General features: G+C 43.6%; 1 protein-coding gene across 1 annotated transcript in view; it reads right to left on the bottom strand.

Annotated features, from left to right (window-relative positions):
• Positions 1–20,675, bottom strand: part of Rasef (RAS and EF-hand domain containing) — a 270,973-nt gene extending 250,298 nt beyond the window's left edge. The window contains exon 1 of the mRNA XM_048331781.1: positions 20,214–20,675. Within this exon, the coding sequence (XP_048187738.1) occupies positions 20,214–20,223 (10 nt within the window). The 5' untranslated portion in view covers positions 20,224–20,675. The remainder of the gene's footprint in view (positions 1–20,213) is intronic.
• Positions 20,676–21,399: the final 724 nt, after the last annotated feature.

The raw sequence follows: 21,399 nt of genomic DNA, 5'->3' as shown, positions 1-21,399 counted from the left end.
CCTTCCACAAAATATACCACCCATTCATGTTAAAAAGGCCATGAAAAAATAGGAATAGAAGGAACATTCTTTAAAACAATAAAAGTCATATACAACAGACCAACTGCTAATGTCATACTAAATGGGGAAAAACTAAAACAATTTCCCCTAAAATCAGGAAAAAGACAACGATGCCTACTCCTTCCACTTCTATTCAACATAGTTCTGGAATACCTAGCCATAGCAATAAAGCAAGAAAAGGACATTAAAGGGATCCACATAGGGAAAGAAGAAATAAAACTATCCCTATTCACAGATGACATGATCTTATACATGAAGGACCCAAAAAAACTCCACTCCCAAACTCCTAGAACTAACAAACCATTTTAGCAAAGTAACAGGACATAAAATTAATCCTCAAAAATCAGCAGCCTCTCTGTATACCAACAATATAGAAGCAGAAAAAGAAATTATGGGAACAATACCATTCTCACTAGCTATAAAAAAGTAAAAATACTTAGGGATTAACCTAACCAAAGAGGTAACAGATCTATTTAATGAAAACTATAAAAACTTAAAAAGAGAAATCAAAGAGGACACCAGGAAATGGAAAGACTTCCCATGCTCATGGGTAGGCAGAATCAATATAGTGAAAATGGCCATATTGCCAAAGATGATATACAAATCCAACACAATCTCCATCAAAGTACCAGCCACATTCTTCACTGAAATAGTGAAGACAACCTATAAATTCATATAGAACAACAAAAGACCTAGAATAGCCAAAGCAATTCTAGGCAAAAGAAGCAGAACAGGAGGTATCACAATGCCAGACTTGAAGAGCCATCATAACAAAACCAGCCTGGGACTGGCACAAAACAGACCTGAGGATCAATAGAAAACTCAGAAATAAAACCGCACACTTACAGTCAGATGATATCTAACAAAGGAACCAAAGACTTACAATGGAAAAAACATAGTCACTTCAACTATTGGTGCTGGGAAAACTGGGCAGCCACATGCAGAAAACTCAAAGTGGACCCTAGCCTATCACCATGCACAAAGATCAAGTCAAAATGGATTTAGGACCTCAATATCAGAAACTACTGAAGGACAGAGTAGGAGAGACACTAGAATGTATAGGCATAGGCAAGAACTTCCTGAATAGAGTCCCAGGGGCACAACAGATAGGGGAGAGATTGACAAATGGGACTACCTCAAAATGAAAAGTTTCTGCACAGCTAAAGACATAGCCATTAAACTAGGAAGACGGCCAACCAATTGGGAAAAGATCTTCACCAGCAAAGCAACAAAGGCCTAATATCCATCATCTGCAGAGAACTCAAGAAACTAACCCCTTCCAAACACAGTAAACCAATTATTAAATGGGCAAGGGAGCTAAAGAGAGACTTCACAGAAGAAGAAAAAAAAAAGGGCAAAGAAACCTATGAGGAAATGCTCAACATCCCTGATAGTAAAGGAAATGCAAATAAAAACAAGCCTGAGATACCACCTTACCCCAGTAAGAATAGCCTATACTCAACTCAGGCAACTGCTGCAGGAGATGTGGAGAACGAGGAACCCTTCCCCACTGTTGGTGGGATTGTACAACCACTCTGGAGAACAGTATGGAGGTTCCTCAAAAAACTCAGCATAGGCATACCCTATGATCCAGCCATACCACTTCTAGACATCTATCCTGAACAATAGGATCCAGGATATCACAAGGACACCTGCATATCCATGTTTATCGCTGCACAGTTCACAACAACCAAGATATGGAAACAACCCCACTACAGATGAATGGATCCAAAAAATGTGGTACCTGTGCACAGTGGAATTCTACACAGCGATTAGAAATGATAAAGGAACAAGGACCAAAAAAAAAAAAAATTGCCATTCCAAGGAATCACATTCCTCCCTTCCTGCTAGGTAAGTGCCTGGTATCTGTCCTCATGACTGCCGATCATGCTCAACAGTTTAAGGCTTTGGTCGAGGGACCCGAACAGAGTACTAAAAACCTCCACTGCAGGCTGGTTTAGGCCTTGGTTTATGTAAGAGTCTTGTATAGCATTGCGAGTGTAAATTTCAGTTTTCCCCTCTCAAACACATTTACCAATATATGCAATTTTGTTTTTTGGTGAGAAAAGAGATTGTCCTGTGACTTCTACCCATTTCCTAAGGCCTGTGGAAATAAACCTTTATGTACTTAAAGTTATACAGAAAATAAAATGAAGTTAATACCAAAAAAATAAAAGAATTGATAAAATAATGGTATTCACAGGGAAATGGACAGGTCTTAAACGAACAATGTTGAGCGAGACAAGTCTACAACATAGAGAATGAAGTCGCATGGTCTCCCTGATAAGTGGATGTTAGAAATAAAAAACAGAGACATGACAAAGAAAGCAGGACTTAAGGTATCAATTCACAGGGAGACCAAAAAAAAAAGCAGTCTCGGGAGAAAGGCACCCAAAAGTGAAACACAAACTCTAAATTATATGTACATAAATTTGTAAGTACATAATTTCATATTCAGGCTGTAAAGAACACCAAAGATAAAGAAGCAAAAGACTTCATAATCAATCTTCGAAAAATTAAAGGACCCTATACCCTTTCCTAACATAAGATGTACACAGGTACACATCTGAAAGAAGATGGAAGAAGGACACAGAATGCATGGAAAATAGGGGGAAAATACAGTAGAAAGGGCCCAACAGTTGCAACAGGCACTGAGGAGAAGAAACTACGCAATTCAAGGGCAGCAGGGAGGGGGGAAATTTAGAGAAAAAAGAACAGATTACATGAAGCAGAGAGAGAGAGAGAGAGAGATCACCTGAGCCCGAAGGAATTGTTTTATAATTACTAATCATAGAGGACATAAGCATTGTAGACTAGAGTGACAATGGACATTATGGATAAGATCTCTGTTTGTTTGTTTATTTATTACCAGTAATAGTTTATTGATTTCCAAATATACGGGAGAGCAAGTCCGAACATCCTGGGATAAGCAGTAAATCTCTTACAAAATAATTTACAGAATGAAAATTATAACCTGAAAAATTAACTCAAATGCGTAATGCCCTTGAAATATTGAGTGTTCCCTAGTCTAATGTAAAGAGAGGACGGGGAAATGATTAAGGAGGGAATGTGGCCTTGCAGAAGACAATGGATGGGGTGGTTCTATTTACTCATGAGGTGTGGTCTGTCACTGTAAGGAGACTGGTCAAGTTTAACTCCCATCAAGTATAAATCTGCTGTCCCCTCAAGGTCCTATCAAGCCCAGCCTGGGCTCAGTAGTGATTTTTGCACCAGTGTATCCACAAATGTCTTCATTTGTCTTCATTTTCCTGCTCAACCATTGTTTTGTTCTTTCTGTTGTGCTCTCAGTTTCCGTCTTAGCAGGCAGGTGCCCAGTATTCTAAATGATCCTTCTTTACCACAAACTGCCTGGGTCTGTGGCTTTTAGAAAGGGCTAGGGCAGATCAGTGAAGATCTCTGTTTATTTTATTTTAAATTTTGGTGTTTTTTGTTTTTGTTTTTGTCAGTCCTGGGCCTTGGACTCAGGGCCTGAGCACTGTCCCTGGCTTCTTTTTGCTCAAGGCTAGCACTCTGCCACTTTAGCCACAGCGCCACTTCTGGCCATTTTCTATCTATGTGGTGCTGGGGAATCGAACCCAGGGCTTCATGTATACTAGGCAAGCACTCTTGCCACTAGGCCGTACTCCCAGCCCCTAAATTTTGGTGTTTGATAAAATAATTAAGAAAGCAAGGGGGTGGGGAGGAAGGGCTGGGGGAGGGAAGGAGGGAGAAAAATGAGGAAGGGGAAAACAGGTATGACAAGAAATGTTTATGTACTCAGTACCTTAAGCATGTAACTGTAATCCCTCTGTACATCATCCTGACAATTAAAAAAAAACTCATAAATATCTTTGAACAAGTCCTCATGAGGCCACATTGTAGCCTAGGTAAATATCTAGGAGCAGAATTGCTATGATACATTCTCAGTGCACAAAAAGCTATCCACTGATTTCCAGCGTGATTGTCTGTACCATGTTCTATGCTGGACACTAACACTCATATTCTATATTATTCCCTTCCAACAGCAGGATGATCACTAGTTCATGGTGTCAGTCTGTGTCAGTTGATAGCACTGCTTGGGGCCTGTGACAACACAGTACAAGTGGCAGAAGTGAACCTGCTCATCTCCCAGCATCTGGATGGCAAAGCCAGAAAGGGTAGAGAGCCCCATAACTCCTTCATGGGCACACCCCAATAACATAACATCCTTCCACCAAGCCCTGCATCTCAAAGACCCCACCCTTTCCCCTAGCACCATGAATCTTTTGGAGGACACTCATCCCAGTCCAGTACTCTGTGCTCTTAACATGTAACTCCCCTAACAACTACAGATGCTACAGCTTTTTTTATCCTTCTTCAACAATCATATACCACATCTCATAAAGCAACTGTTCAGAAAAGACTTTTGCCCTTTTTTGGTAGTGCCAGGTTGAAAGCTCAGAACATGTACATACTACGCAGGTGCTCCACCACTGAGCCCCATCTTCTGCCTTTTCCAATGTGGCAGGTACTGAGTTCAATCCTCAATACCAGGGAAAAGGAATTCTTTTTTTTTAAGTTTTTATTATAAAACTGATGTACAGAGAGGTTACAGTTTCATACATTAGGCATTGGATACATTTATTGTACTGTTTGTTACCTTTTCCCTCATACCCCCCTCCCACCTCCCCCTTTCCCACCCTGCGGTGTTCACTTCACTTACACCAAACAGTTTTGCAAGTATTGCTTTTGTTGTTGTTTCTCTTATTTTGCCCTTTGTCTCTCAATTTTGGTATTCCCTTTGAATTTCCTAATTCTAATACCAGAATACACTGTTTCCCATACACTCAGATAAGATTACAGAGATAGTGCAGATACAATCACAAGAAGGTGATACATGAAAATCATCAATAGTAGAAACTACAGATGCACATGGGATGTTGAAAGTAGTTACAACTGTGATATAACAATCATTTCCATAAAATGGAGTTCATTTCACTTAGCGTCATCTTATGTGATCATAAGGGTATAGCTGTTGGGCTCTTGTGATCCTCTGCTGTGACTTGCCTAAACCTGTGCTAATTATTCCCAATAAGGGAGACCATAGAGTCCATGTTTCTTTGGGTCTGGCTCACTTCACTTAGTATAATTTTTTCCAAGTCCTTCCATTTCCTTACAAATGGGGCAATGTCATTCTTTCTGATAGAGGCATAAAATTCCATTGTGTATATATACCACATTTTCCTGATCCATTCGTCTACTGAGGGGCATCTGGGTTGGTTCCAGATTCTCGCTATGACAAATTGCGCTGCAATGAACATTGTTGTGCTGGTGGCTTTACTGTGATTTTGTTTGTGATTTTTTGGATAAATACCCAAAAGTGGGGTTGCTGGGTCATAGGGGAGTTCTACATTTAGCCTTCTGAGGACTCTCCATACTGCTTGCCAGAGTGGCTGAACCATTTTACATTCCCACCAACAATGAAGTAGGGTTCCCTTTTGGCCACATCCCCTCCAACAACTGTTATTGTTAGTTTTCTTGATATATGACATTCTTACTGGGGTGAGATGGAATCTCAATGTTGTTTTGATTTGCATTTCTTTTATGGCCAGTGATGTAGAGCACTTTTTCATATGTCTCTTGGCCATTCTCATTTCCTCATCAGAGAAATCTCTTTGTAAGTCTTTAGCCCACTTGATGAGGGGGCTATTAGTTCTTTGCGGTTTTGTTTTGGTGGAAGGTAATTTTTTGAGTTCTGCATATATTTTAGATATGAGGCCTTTGTCCGTTGAATGGCCGGTAAAGATCTTCTCCCAGTCTGTGGGCTTTCTGTTTATCTTGCAAGCTATGTCCTTTGCCGTGCAGAAGCTCTGCAGTTTGATGCAGTCCCATTTGTCCAACCTTTCTTTGATTTGTAGCCTTTCTGGGTTTTTGTTCAGGAAGTTCCGTCCTGCGCCAAGGAGCCCAAGTGTTTCTCCTACTCCTTCCTTTAGTGTTTTCAGGGTGTCTGTTTTGATTTCAAGGTCTTTAATCCATTTGGAATTGATTTTGGTGCAGGGTGATATATAAGGATCTAGTTTTAGTTTGTTGCATGTGTTGAGCCAGTTTTTCCACACAATTTGTTAAAGAGGCTATCTTTCTTCCAAACTATTGTTTTAGCCCCTTTATCAAAGATTAAGTAGGCGTAGTTCTGTGGGTTCATTCCCGGGTCTTCAATTCTGTTCCATTGGTCTTCAGGCCTGTTCCGGTGCCAATACCAAGCTGTTTTTATTACTATAGCTTTATAATACAGCTTGAAGTTGGGTATTTTAATTCCTCCAGCACTGTTCTTTCTGCTTAGGATTGTTTTTGCTATTCTAGGTCTTTTATTATTCCATATGAATTTCTGGATTGCTTCCTCTATTTCATCAAAGAATGGTGTTGGGATATTAATGCGTATTGCATTGAATTTGTAGATAGCCTTTGGCAATATTGCCATTTTGATTATATTAATCCTCCCAATCCAGGAGCATGGGAGGTTTTTCCATTTCCTTAATTCTGACTTAATTTCATTTTTCAACGTTTTAAAGTTCTCCTCAAAGAGGTCTTTCACTTCTTTGGTTAAGGTTATTCCTAGGTATTTTATGTTTTTGGAGGCTATTGCAAAGGGGGTTGCTTTCCTGATATCAGCCTCGGTCTTTGGGTCGTTAGCATACAGAAAGGCCATTGCTTTTTGAGGGTTTATTTTATATCCTGCAACTTTGCCAAAGTTTTGGATCAGCTCTAGCAGTTTGGGGGTAGAGTCTATGGGATTCTTTAGGTATAGGATCATGTCATCTGCTAAGAGAGAGAGTTTAACTTCATCTTTACCTACTTGGATCCCCTTTATATTTTCTTCTTGCCTGATTGCTCTGGCTAGGAATTCTAGTACTATGTTGAAGAGCAGGGGAGAGAGTGGACATCCCTGCCTTGTTCCTGATTTTAAAGGGAATGGCTTTAATTTTTCAACATGCTTGCTGTTGGTTTGTCATAAACTGCCTTGATTATATTCAGAAATGTTCCCTGGAATCCCAATTTTTCCAGGGCTTTTAGCATAAATGGGTGCTGGATTTTATCGAACGCTTTTTTCACATCCAGAGATAAAACCATGTGGTTCTTTAGCTTGCTCCGGTTGATGTGGTGGATTACATTGACTTGCGTATATTAAACCAACTTTGCATCCCTGGGATGAATCCAGTTTGATCGTGGTGTATGATTTTTTTGATGACCTGTTGAAGTCGATTGGCCGGAATTTTGTTGAGAATTTTTGCGTCTATGTTCATCAGGGAGATCGGTCTATAGTCCTCTTTCCGTGAGGAGTCCCTGCCTGGTTTTGGGATGAGGGTTATACTGGCTTCATAGAATGAGTCTGGAAGTGAACGTTCTCTTTCAATTTCATTGAAGAGTTTGAGAAATATTGGTGTGAGTTCTGTTTTGAAGCTCTTGTAGAATTCTGCAGTGAATCCGTCTGGGCCTGGGCTTTTCTTGGATGGGAGATCCTTTATTGCCGTTTCTATTTCAATACTGGATATGGGTCTGTTTAGGAGGTTTAAATCTTCATGGTTCAGTTTGGGGATATGAATTTTTTCTAGGAAATCGTCCATTTCTTCCAAGTTCTTGAATTTGTTGGCATAAAGGTTTGCAAAATAGTCCCTTATTATTTTCTGAATTTCGGTTATTTCTGTGGTGATGTTACTTGTTTTATCTTTTATCTTGTTTATTTGAGCGTGCTGCCTTTGTTTTTTGGTCAGGTTTGCCAGGAGTCTGTCTATCTTGTTGATTTTTTCAAAGAACCAACTCTTTGTTTTGTTGATTCTTTCGATGGTTTTTTTCGTCTCTAATTGATTTATTTCTTATTTGATTTTAATTATTTGCTTCCGTCTATTGACTTGGGGTTTGGCTTGTTGTTCTCTCTCAAGGAAATTAAGGTGGTTCCTTAAATTATTGAGTTGCTGTTTCTCCAGTTTGTTGATGTATGCACTCAGAGATATAAATTTTCCTCTGAGTACTGCCTTTGCTGTGTCCCACAGGAGCTGGTACTTTGTGTCCTCAACTTGGTTGAATTCCATAAACATTTGAATTTCCGTTTTAATTTCTTCAATGACCCTCTGATGGTTCAGCAGTGTGTTGTTTAGTCTCCATGAATTGTAGCAATTTCTGTGGTGGCTGGTTGAGTTGAGCTCTAATTTTATTCCGTGGTGGTCTGAGAGAATGCAGGGAATGATTTTGATACTTCTGAATTTGTACAGATTTTCTTTGTGCCCTAAGATGTGATCTATTTTGGAGAATGTTCCATGTGCTGCCGAAAAGAATGTGTATTCTGTCCTTGCTGGGTGGAATATTCTGTAGATGTCGATTAAGTCTAGTTGGTCTATGCAATTGTTTAGTTCTGTGGTTTCTTTGTTCAGTTTTTGGCGTGTTGATCTGTCCAGAGGTGATAGTGGAGTGTTAAATTCCCCAACTATCAATGTGTTTGGGTTTATGAGTGATTTTAGAGCCAGTAGTGTTTGTATGATGAAGTTGGGTGCTCCTGCATTTGGTGTGTAGATATTTAGAATGGTTATTTCTTCCTGTAGGAGAGATCCTTTTACTAGTATGTAGTAACCTTCTTTGTCTCTTCTTACCTTTTTTTATTTGAAGTCAATTTTGTCTGATACTAGGATTGCAACTCCAGCCTGCTTATGGGGGCCATTTGCTTGATAGATTTGTTTCCATCCTTTCACTTCTTTTTTTTTTTTTGGCCAGTCCTGGGCCTTGGACTCCGGGCCTGAGCACTGTCCCTGGCTTCTTCCCACTCAAGGCTAGCACTCCGCCACTTGAGCCACAGTGCCGCTTCTGGCCGTTTTCTGTATATGTGGTGCTGGGGAATCGAACCTAGGGCCTCGTGTATCCGAGGCAGGCACTCTTGCCACTAGGCTATATCCCCAGCCCCCAGCCTTTCACTTCTAGAAGATGTTTACTTTTGCTGGATAGATGTGTCTCTTGGAGGCAGCAGAAAGATGGATCTTGATTTTTGATCCAACTTATGAGCCTATGTCGTTTGATTGGAGAATTAAGTCCATTAATGTTGAGAGTTAGGATTGAGAGATGATCGTTTGTTCCTTTCATTATCACTATATTGTTTAAAGCTGTGTCTTCCCATTTCTTGATCTGATGTTTACTAATTAGGGTTCATTTCTCTGTCTGTATTGGGATCTTGATTATTTTCCCTGTAGAGTACATCTTTAAGGATTTTGTGTAAAGCTGGTTTGGTGGAGATATATTGTTTCAGTTTTTCCTTATTGTGGAAGACTTTTATTTGACCTTCGGCTATGAAGGAGAGTTTGGCTGGGTACAGAATTCTTGGTTGGTAGTTATTTTTATTTAGGGTTTGGTATACTTCATTCCAGGCTCTCCTTGCTTTCATGGTCTCTGCTGAGAAGTCTGGGGTAATTCTGATTGCTTTTCCTTTATATGTTATTGTTTTCTTTGCCCTAACAGCTTTGAGTATTTTTTCCTTGCACTCTGCTGAAGCTGTTTTGATCACAATGTGTCGGTGGGATGTCCTATTCTGGTCTGGTCGATTTGGGGTTCTAAATGCTTCTTGTATCTGTATAGGCCTTTCCTTCTGGATATTTGGGAAGTTCTCAGCTAATATTCTGTTAAATAGGTTGCCTATCCCATTAACCTCTTTCTCCAAGTTTTCCTCAATACCTATTATCCTTAAATTGGGCTTCCTGATCGTGTCTTGAATCTCCTGTAGTGATCTGTTTTGTTGATTGGACTGGATTTGTATTGATTTTTGATCTTTCTCCATAGAGTCTAAGGAATCTTCAGCTCCCGAAATTCGATCCTCTGCTTCAGTTAGTCGGGACTGTAGGCTAGTTACTTGATTTCGAATCTCTTTTCCTTCTGACTGGTCTTTCCTGATAATTTCCATGTCATTTCTTAGGTCTTGTATGGACTTCTTTACTTCATTACTTTGGTTTTGAGAGTTGTCTCTCAAATCTTTAAGCTGGTTAGCTATCTTTTCATTTGACTCTTGAAGTTCATTTATCTTTCTATTTGTGGATGCCATGAAATTCTCCATTAATTTTTGCTTTGCCTCCTCACGCTCTAGAATAATTGACTGAAGAGATTCGAACTTTTCATTTATCATGTTTATCAGTAGACTTTGTAGAGCATTTTGAGGGTTCTCTTCTATGTCTTTGATTGACTGCTCTGCTTCCTGCTTGTTTTGAGTGGGAGATAAGACTTCATTGTTTGTCATCTTTCTTGTGTTTCTTCTGCCCATTTGAATTGGGGATGCCAGTCTACCAGCACCTGTGAGCACCGTTTAAGACCCAACGCAGCCCTTACCAGGCACTGTTGTGTAAATCTTACAAGTTCACAATTATGTACAGATACCCTGTATACCTGTCTATAAAATTAGATTTGGTGTTCCTAAAGAATACAATCTCAATATAACAACTGATCCTGGGCCCTGTATTCAGTAGTTACTTATTTACTGTTACAACCCTATACGCAATTCTTGTTTTTATATTAAGATCTTTTAGGACTGGCTTTCTCTATGAACCCCTTTGATTCACTCGTATTAAGCTGGGATACCCTCTTTCCAATAACCAGGAGTCATTGGAGACGGGAGGTCCAGGCAGTAAGTCAGGAGGATAAGTTGGAGGTAGTAAAGAGAATAGAGTGAAATGTATTGGGGAGGGGAGATGGTGATTTGGGTTTAGTTTCAGTGACGTGGAAGTGTCGAGAAGAGTAGAATCAGTAGAGAGAATAAGGTTGCAATGATAGATAATGGAGAGTTAGCAGAAAAGAGTGGAGGTGTTCTTCATAGGAAAGTAAGTTTTAAAGAAAGAGAATGCAGAGAGAGAAATAAAGTAAAAGTAGTGGGAGACAGACGCACACAACAGAGAAAAATTATTTTAAAAAAGAAGATAAAATAAAAAGGAAAATAAAAAATCAGCAAAGGAACAACCCAAACAAACAGAAAAGAAAAAAAAACTTGATAAAACAAACTGGTAAAAATAGAAAACATGGGGAAAAAAAAAAAAGACGACGTTTCTGAATTGAAAAAAAAATTTTTTTAAGTTTAAGAAATGTTGAAAAGATAAAGAAAAAAAATAGAGTCTTTCTATTTTTTTTTTTTTTTTTTTTTTTTTTGCCAGTCCTTGGCCTTGGACTCAGGGCGTGAGCACTGTCCCTGGCTTGTTTTTTTTTTTTTGCTCAAGGCTAGCACTCTGCCAATTGAGCCACAGCGCCACTTCTGGCCATTTTCTGTATATGTGGTGCTGGGGAATCAAACCCAGGGCTTCATGTATACGAGGCAAGCGCTCTTGCCACTAGGCTATATCCCCAGCCCCAAAATGGAGTCTTTCTTGTTTAGGTCGTCTTTCCCCAGTCTTTGGTTTCCTTATGATGGTCTGCAGTCTATATTCCTGATTTTCTGGGTTTGGCAGAATTCAGCTTGCTCCTCTGTTTGCTGCAGGGCCGCTGCCTTTACAGCCTGCCTTTGAATAGGCTGTGAACTCAGCAGGGAGGGGCGCCTCTGGCCTGTTTTACCCAGCTGAGAGGTGCTTGCCTGTGCAAGGCTTCTGCCTCCTGCACCTGGCGGCCTCCTTCGCGGAGGTGGCTTTGGAAAGAAGCTCCTTTTTGGGCTGGGAATGGGGCTTCCTCTGTGATGGGACCATTTAACTGTCTCAGGTTCCTCCGCCTGGTGTTTCCCTGCTGCTGGGAGCTGGTGGCTGTTTTCGCTTTAAATTTAGAAGTTCTGGCAGGCAGGGCGGGCCACCTCTGGCTAAGCCAAGGCCCAGGGCATGCCTCCCGCCAGGGCAGGGGGAGTTCTCCTGGGCGGAATTGGCTCTCGCTGATTGGTCCCTCTTGCCCTGGAAAAGGAATTCTTATACAGTTTTGGTATACATCTTTAGCAAGATAGAAATATAGATTTAGACATTGCCAACATGCTCTCTATGGCCTCTCCTTTTATAAGTTACCTCTGAAAGCAAACTAAAATCTAATGCATCTTATTTTTTCCCAAGTATAATTTATTTATGCTCTGTATGTCCTTCTTGACAAAAACCATCTTTCAGAGTTCTGGCTTCTCTCTATAATCCCATGTACCATTTGGAGTTCTATTTGGTATGCAGTCTGCAGTGTAGACTCATCCCCTTCCATACAGATGTCCGGTGTTGTACCACCATTGCAAACGATCATCTTCCTCTCACTGAATTATCATGACACTTTGGATTTAAAAATAAAAGAAACAAACACTGTGTTTTTTAACTAGGTCTGAACTTTCCATTCTTTCCTATTCATTTACCTGTCACTGTCCCAACATTTCATTATCCCAAACACTGTGTAATATTTCTTGAATTTGATCCTTTTCAAAACTATCCGGCTCATTCCAAATCTTATACACATTTTTAGAAATGTTAGAAATCAGTTTGATAATTTCTACCCAAAAAAGCCTGCTAGGACCTGGTTAAATAAGCTGCATGCTGGCAGCAATGGACATTCACTACAAGAATGTGGTGCCTTATAATACCATGAGGGAGATATGGTGTGAGCCCAGCTGCTACAACTCTGGAGATCTCCAATAATGACCTGTTTTGCTGAGCTTCCTGATGAGTAGTGGCCCATAGAAACCTCAGATTGGGGCTGGTCCCCAGAAAGCCAAAAGCTGGATCAAAAGGCTGGGTCATCAGTGGCCAAGCAAATAACTGCTCATGCCTACATTATGAAGCCACCATGAAAACCATAAAACATGGGGATCACAGCTCTCAGACAGTGATCTGAGTCAAGGAGACTACTGAGCCAAAGGAGTTGCCATTCATCAAAGCAGTTCATGAATACACTGCATCATGATCGATGTCACCCCTTTCAACATTCTCACCCAGCCTTCACAGCCCACCCAAACCCCCTTCCCTTACATGATTTTAGGTTATATATCCATGAATCTTTATCTGTGTCACCACTTCAACATCTTCACCCTCCTTCAACCCACTCCTTCCCTTGTATTTCTCAATTCTGTAGTATATACACTGAACTCTTGACTGCATTCTCTCCCTCTTTAAGCAAAGTAAGCCATATCTAGAGAAACATAAGTTGCATGGTTTCTCTCATTTTCAGTAGCTTAAAAGTGCCTATAAACCTACAAGTAAACACAATGAGTGGTAAGCAAGTGGTTACAAATGAATTAACTGAAGTATAATAGACTCAATGGAGAGCACAAATAGTATAATTCTATAAAACACAAAAAGACTAAGTCAAAGACAACAAAACAAGCACCAGAAAATGGATTCTTACAAGAGGGGAGATTGGGGCCCAGCAGAGAGGGGTATTTAATGCTTTTGATGCTATTGTAAACTGGATGTCCTTTGAGCAGTTCACTGTCACTATAGGGAAATACAATCTATTTTTGTCCATTGTGATCCTATTAACCCTGTTAATTAGTACAAATAGCTTTTTATTGATACCTAGGAAGTTCCTACGTAATTATGTAGTCTCTAAATAGACACAGTTTCATCTGTTTTCCATGGTCTGTCCTGGCCTTCTTTCCCTTACCTGACTGCACAGGTGAAGGTATTCAGTACACCTCAGTCTCATCCTCAGTATCAGGGCAGCAGTCAGTCTTCAATTCCGTACTATAGTCACTGTATGTTTTATAAATACCTTGTGGCTCACACCTGTAATCCTGTCTATGTAGGAGCCTGAGATCTAAGGAATGCAAGTTGAAACCAGCCACTGTAAGAAAGCCTGTGAGGCTCTTATTTCCAATTAACCACAAGAAAACAAAGGCCAGAAACAGAGCTCAAATGGTACCAGCCTCGACCAAAAAGGCTAAGGGACAGTGGCCAGGCCCTGAGTTCTGGTACAAGTACTGGGAATCAATCGATTAATACATTGCTGTCTAATTGTGGAGTTTCCCTTCTTTCCCTTGTGCTGAGTTTTCCATCATAAACAAGTGGCATTTTGCTACAACTGTGAGATATGCCTTTGCATGCCTTTACATGCCTTTGCATTTTTCTACTAACACAGCTAATATTCTACAGAACAGCACCTACATTCTTGGATGAACTGCACCGTTCCCATCTTTCCTACAAGCCTGTCCCCACTCTTCCTTCAGATCCCCCACACAGCCCTGTGCAGTTAGTAGTGGTTTCTGTTCATCTACTCTCTATACTTGTCACTCTCAAAACAGACTGCCCTAATCCCTCTGGCTTTCTCAGACATCAGAAATCCAAATTGTGAAGATGACCAGTGTCACACTTTGGGAAAAGATGTTAGGTCAGAGTGCTCTTCCCAACCTAGAGCTCAGGACATAGACCATCTGGGAATCTCAGGATAGCCAGAGCCTTGTCCACAGAGGAGATACACTTACTCCAAGGATCTTTCTGCTCCAGACCCCAGTGACAAGGGTCCCTAGAGAGGGGAACAGGCTAAAGTAGATCTGTACTGCCCCAAAGTAGTCAGACTCTGGGACAAAGACCACTCACAATCTAATCAGCCAGACCTCTGGAGTTAGCTGGAAGTCCCTTATGGGAAAGCAGTGAGGCTGATAAAGGCTGCAAAAGATGAGCCCACAAGGCTTCCTAAGAAAACCAGGTTGGCCAGGTGGCTCATGCCTATAATCCTAACTAGCCACTCGGGGCACTGAGATCTGAGGATGAAGCCAGCATGAGCAAGAAAAGCCTTTGAGACTCATATCTCCCATTAACCACCAAAACCCAGAAGTGGCCCTTTCACTCAAGTGGTAGTTCTTGAGCAAAAGAGCTCAGAGGCACTGCCCAGGCCCTGAGTTCAGGCCCCACAACTAATAACAAAAGAGCCAGATCACGAAGGAAGCAGTGCCACCTAGTGGTAGCAATACCTCAGCCCCCACAATGCTTGGTCATTCTACCCCAAATAATGGCAAGATCTAAAAAGACCAAATAAGAGGCACTGTACTCAAAATGAATGGTTACCTCTTTGACAACTAAAGACAATTAAAAAGTATGACTAGAAAAAAAAGAACCAAGTTCCAGTGGCCCACACCTATAATCCTAATTACTCAGGAGGCTGAGATAGGAGAATCATGATTCAAAGCCAGTCCAGGCAAGAAAGTCTGTGAGACTCTTATCTCCAATTTACTACCAAAAAAAGCTGTAAGAAGGGCTGTTGCTCAAGTGGTAGAATGCCAGACTTGTGCAAATACCCTAAGGGAGATTGCCAAGGCTTTCAGTTCAAGCCCTAGTACTGGCACACGCTCTCTCTCTCTCTCTCTCTCTCTCTCTCTCTCTCTCTCTCTCTCTCTCTCTCTCTCTCACACACACACACACACACACACACACACACACATACACATCAAGGCCACACTCTCAGGCTATTCATGCAGCTGCTTTAGGGGTGGATCCCTGAAGCAACAGTCACACATACCTGGGCATGACTTGCCAACGTACCAATGTGCAACTTCTCCTGCAGTGACACAAGCCATAGTAGAGGGCTCAACTCTTCTCTGCTCCTAAAACCCCTTCTACCCATTCCAAGCACCATGTCCAATCATTAGGTACAGGCTTCTCCAAGTCACCTTCCTTACGCAGAAGGTTCCAGTAGGTGTGCCAAACCTGCTGACCTCCCATCCCTAAGAAAAGCAACAAGAAAAAAACAACTGCATTTTCTCCAAACTCCATGGGGTTTGTTTATTTTAGGGGTATGTAGGACTCACACTATATTACCTAGGCTGGCATGGAAATCCTGGGCTCAAGCAGTCCTCCTGCCTCAGCTCCCAAGTAGATAGGACTATAGTTATACCAACATAAAGTGGAAACCTTCATTTTATTTCCCTTCTTGGTGCTGTGACAAGAAGCACATGTGCTCTGAACTCAGGGCCTCACATATGGTATGCACTTACCCTGGCTGCCCTCCAGCTCAAGTTGGTTCGGGTGAGACAATTTAGCAGGTCTGCATCCCGAGTGCGAAGAGTATAACATGGGAGTGGAGCCCAAGACTACGGAGTTCAAGGCTGACCAGACAACAAGCAAGACACAAGGAGGCTGCACAAGGAGATGGGCACAGCACTGAAGCTTCCAAGATACTTGCTCCCCACAGGGAGCTGCAAAGCCACAGACAACACAGGAAGCAAAGGAGAATCTTCCCTAAACAGAAGCTGCTCCCCAAGGAGCTTCCAAAGACCAGGGCCACCACAAGGTTTATTCCCTCTGCCTCCCAGAAAGCCCAGAGAGGCCATGAGGCACTTCCTTAGGACAGGATGTGATCCTGCCAGCTCATAACAGCAGAGCCCAGGAGCAATACTGTGCTCCTGTGTTTCTCTGCCACAGAAGCAGGGAAGCCACCTGGGGAGGGGGCGCCTCATCATCTGAGGGAGTCTCATCACCTCGGGGAGGTCTCATCGCCTTGGCAGGGTCTTGATACCTGGGAGTCTCCATGTGAGGAATCATACTTTTTTGTTGTGTTTGGTGCCAGTACCAAACGTTTTGCTAGTTCACTGGAGACAGTCTCCCAGACTTTTCTGTCCTAGTCAGCTTGAAAACATAATGGTCAGATCCTTTTATTTCAGTCTCCTGAGTAGCTGGCAGGTGTGACAAGAACCTATCAGATATACTTTCCTCAAGGAAGACAACAAATCAGTACAAAATCTAGCTCCTCCCTCCTGCTCAGTCCTGGGGGAGACACAAGCAACTTAGGGCCTAGAACAGGTCAGAGGGGAGACCTGTTAGACATGATGTTGTACGTGGCCACTTAAAGTCAAGCCATGCTTACAACAGGGCCTTTGAGCACAGAAATACTTGCAAAGGACTAAGGAAGAAAATGGAAGCTCCAGCTGGCCATGGAAGCCTATGCTACTCTGGTCAGAGCGACAGATCCTAGTGCCTGACCCACAGTGCTACGTGGCAGGCACTGGCCACACCAGCATGCCATCTACTCAACAGGGATGATCCAGATGAGCACAAAGGGCAAGAAACAAGGCCCAGAGGTTTCTCACCAGACTGGATTGATCCCAGGAGCAGAAGCGACACCTGTGGTTAGTTAACTCTCACAGAGAAGAGGAGGAAGCCCCAGCAACTACCTGCTGGTACAGCCTCCATGAGCCTTAATTCTACAGGTAGAGTTCAAAGGGGAACAGTGGCCCAGACTGCACCCTGTGACCTCTCAAGGCAAAAAGAAAATCAAGAGGTATTGCCAAGAGATAGAGAACTGAAAGCAGTTCTGCCCTGGGGAGATGGCAGATTTCTGAGCAAGTGGTGAACACCATAATTAAGGACAGCTCAGCTCTATAAGATAATCTCAATCCTGTTTCCCAGAAAAGCAGGAAAGATAACCAGGAAGCTGAAAGTTTAAATCTTGAGCACACAAAACAAACTCCATGGGCCTGGGCCCATGCTCAAGGGCCCATCTAGAAGGATGAGTCCCTCCACCTTCCTGACACCGGAAGCACAGGCGTCAAGATGGGAAGTGACCAGTCTGCAGATCAAGGCAGAAATGCAAGGAGAACTTACACTGGAGAACATAAGCTGTGGCACCCAAAAGGTTAGAACTGTGGACAGAGGGATGGGTAAGGATAACAGCCCTGTCTCTGCACTGTCAAAACACCAACACTTAGGTGCCGGCCAACTAACAGCTCCAACCTACAGCCCACTCTGCATCCTTCTACCTACCTGCTGTCAATCAGCAACAGTCTGCTACCGGGGCCAAAGTGGGACGAGAATCCCCTACCACGATGAGATTCTTTAATCCTAAATCCCAATTTATCCCCACTGATTACCATTACTAAAAGGAATGAGTATTCCCCAAAGCAATAACCTCTTCAGCACACATAGTCCTGTAACAGTACAGGACAGATGCTGGCACCCCTTTGCTGAGTTTTTTACAAAGGTGTTAAGACTTGAACAAGTTGAAGCACTCAGCTCTTTCTCTCCTGCTGTCAAAACACCATAATAAAAAAGGGCAATGCAGGGCTGGGGATATGGCCTAGTGGCAAGAGTGCTCACCTCGTATACATGAAGCCCTGGGTTCGATTCCCCAGCACCACATATACAGAAAATGGCCAGAAGTGGCGCTGTGGCTCAAATGACAGAGTGCTAGCCTTGAGCAAAAGGAAGCCAGGGACAGTGCTCAGCCCCTGAGTCCAAGGCCCAGGACTGGCCAAAAAAAAAAAAAAAAAAAAAAAAAAGGGCAATGCAGGGGCCTGGGGATTTAACTCAGCGGAAGAGCATTTGCCTGGTGAGTGGAAAGCCCCAAGTTCGGTCCTCAGCTCTGGGGGGGGGGGGGGGGGGGGGGAATGGCCAGTGTAGAACAAAAGCTCCTGCCCCCATTCAGAGAAAAAAAACACATAAAACTTGAAATGAGGATATGAAGCCGCAGCAGAAGCTGGCTGCCAAAGGGGTGAGGTGAGGGCAGCAGCCCACCTCCCTGAGGTTCAAGCCCATGGTCTGGTCCAATCTCTTCCCTCTCTACAGCTTCACCACCAGCTTCTGAAGAGACAAGTGCAACTATGGACCCCTCACCACAGTTGAAGCCATTCTGCCTCTGCCTGAGCCCATGCATAGGAATGTCCCAAGTCTGCTTCAAAGCAGTCTTGCTGGTCTAGGATACTCAAGTTCCATGGCACACCTCAGCCTCACTCGTTCTTGGCCTCACAGATTCAACGCAAATCACACAAGCTACCAGGAAAACCAGGGTACGATGGGCCTGTAGCAGCCTGTGCCCCCAGTGCAGACCCAGTCCTGAGCCATGAGGATCTATTGCTCTCTATCTTCCAGCTACCTCACAGGGTACCAAGTCCCAGACAGATGGATTTAATGCCACAGCCAAGTTTCCCCAACCCCAAGGCAAGCTAGGACCAGCATTCCTAGAGGACTAGGAAAGGGGCAGCACTTACCACATGCTTGCACATTGCTGACCACACTCTAGAAAGCTACTCCTCACTGCTCCTCTGGAATTGAAGCAGGGCCTGAGGACCATGAGCATTGGGTCAGCCTCCTATCACTCCTGGAGTGCCCAGTACAGGAACTGTGATTGGTGCTTCTTAAATTTATGGAGTCCTCTACAGGCCAGCAGGTTCAGGGTGAGTAATTTTTCAAAGCCAGTGCTGTTACATCAGTACCCAGGAGGTCTGATCTGAGCACTGAGTGTGAGCAGATGCTGTTGGTCCTCTTCACTGGCCAGACAGAACTAATGCCACTCAGCCAGCAAGCATTCCTGCAGGACTTCAGACAATGACTTTATAGCCCTTAATCTTTTCAAAAGCAATTTGAAAACAAATTATCCTATGGGCAGAGAAACAGAAAGGTACTTTTTGTGGAGCTGTCTTGGTCTCTGATGGACCAGCTGACTGTGGGGCACAACACAAGTGATCAGAGACTTTGGGGGTAGCCCCAAGCCTTCAGCAGTCCTGAAAGAATAGACTCTTCACCATCCAAATGGGAGCAGTTCAGGAAGTGGCAGTGAGGTGGGGACAGCTGACAAGGGCCAAGGTGGTGGACAGACACTAGCTCTCCTCAAGACTGGGACAGGACTTATGAACAGTAGCCTGGTGCATGCTGGGTACAACAGGAAAGTCCAGCAAGAGTCACCAAGGGCAAGCAGTGGGAAAGGCAGATCACCCCAGGCTAAAGCCAGCAGAATAATGTAGACCAAACTGACTGTACACTGGATGAAAAGAGCCTTCTCTGACCCTCAGTTTCCTCTGTGCTCACAAGGCAACTTTTCAATGCTGCCAGCATAGGCATCTTCCCACAGAGCACAAACCAGGTACCAGCAGAGGCCGGGAGGAGAAACACAGCAGTGCCCACCACATCTCTCTCACAGATGCCATGTGCCTTTCTTTCCCTGAGCCAGGTCTCTGCTGCTGCTAGGGCAGCTGCATGTGTTCAGCAGCCTCAGTAAAGCCAGTCTTTTACTGCTGCACTTGAGAAATCCAAACTGGGTTTCACTGGGCTAAACACAAGGTACCAGCTTGTCTGTGATCCTTCTGGAAGCTCCAGAGAGGATCCACTTTCTGCTTTCCAGCAGTGATTGGCACCTACATCCCTAGGCTCAGGGACCCTTCCTGCTATCCTCACAGTTGGCAGCAGCTGGGACAGCCCTTCCTCCCAACCTTCCTGAGGCCACCTGGCCCAGGCAGACAACCCAGCATCATCCCTGGCCACAACGCAGCTCATAGGCAAACTTACAGTCATGCATTCCCACCAGCACCGCAGCAGCCTACTTCAGGTGAGCAGATTTTGGTGTGACTGAGATGACCAGGGTCATGTGGACAGGGCAGAAGGCAGCTCCAGGTACAGCTCACCCACGTGGTCCTCACCTCCTTCTCCATTCCAGATCAGCCAGAGCTTTCTGCAGTTTCTATGAGTGGCCCAGCTCCTCTTGAGGATCCCATCACTCTCCCACATCTTCCACAGGACTGGCAATAGTCATTCCAACAGCACACACTGAGAAGGAACCCTGGGACCCGAGTTCAGCTGGAGGTAGCTCAGCCACATCAGGATCCTCAACACAGGAGATCATTCTCCTCCTGGAATCTGTTTAGGTTCCAATCCACCCTGGGCAGCCACAGTAGCTCAGACTTCATGTTCCTCTTGACAACTGTGTCCTGCTCCTTCCTACAGGCACAGCTTCTGCTTCAGGTCCTGTGGGAGGCAGGCACAGAGGACAGGGGACAGTAAGCACTAGGAGACAGGAAAACCACCTCTGCAAATGGAGAAGCCAGAAGGCTGAGATCTGAGGATGGCAAATTACTAAAAGTCAAAAGTGGAGGTGTGGCTCAAGTAAAGAGCAATAGCCTTGAGCAAAAAAGCAAGACCAAGAGGCCCAAATTTAAGCACCAATATCAGCATGTGAATATGCACATGCGGGGGTGCGCGCGCATGTGCGCGCTCACACACACACACACACACACACACAAACACACACACACAGTCAAAGCAAAAAGGAATAGAGGCATGAGTCCTGAGGCAGATCAACTGCCTAGGAATTGTGAAGCCCTGGGTTCCATCCCCACTACTGTAATTCAATAAATAATCTCATGAAATCCATAACAGTCTTGTGTCAATTTGTCCCAGGACCTCAGTGGCCTCCTGGTTCAGGTGCTATCCACAGGCCCTCTGTGAAGCCTACACTGCCTGCACCAGGAGTGCCTCTGGGTAGAGCCTTTGTCATCCACTTCTACAGTAGTCCTGTCCACCACACACCAGAAGCCAAGTCCACGACATCTCAGCACCGTCCAGCCCTCACTTTCCTGACAGCAGGATGTGCCTGTCACCCGACAACATCCTTGCCACTTAAGTCTGCTGCTGCTGCGTAAGCAGGACACCCACACAACTGCAAGAATGGGATGGGCTTTCCTTTACTGGATCTTTC

The sequence above is a fragment of the Perognathus longimembris genome, chromosome 1 (genome assembly GCF_023159225.1).
Source record: "Perognathus longimembris pacificus isolate PPM17 chromosome 1, ASM2315922v1, whole genome shotgun sequence".
Lineage (NCBI taxonomy): Eukaryota > Metazoa > Chordata > Mammalia > Rodentia > Heteromyidae > Perognathus > Perognathus longimembris.
This window is presented reverse-complemented; position numbering and strand designations above follow the sequence as displayed.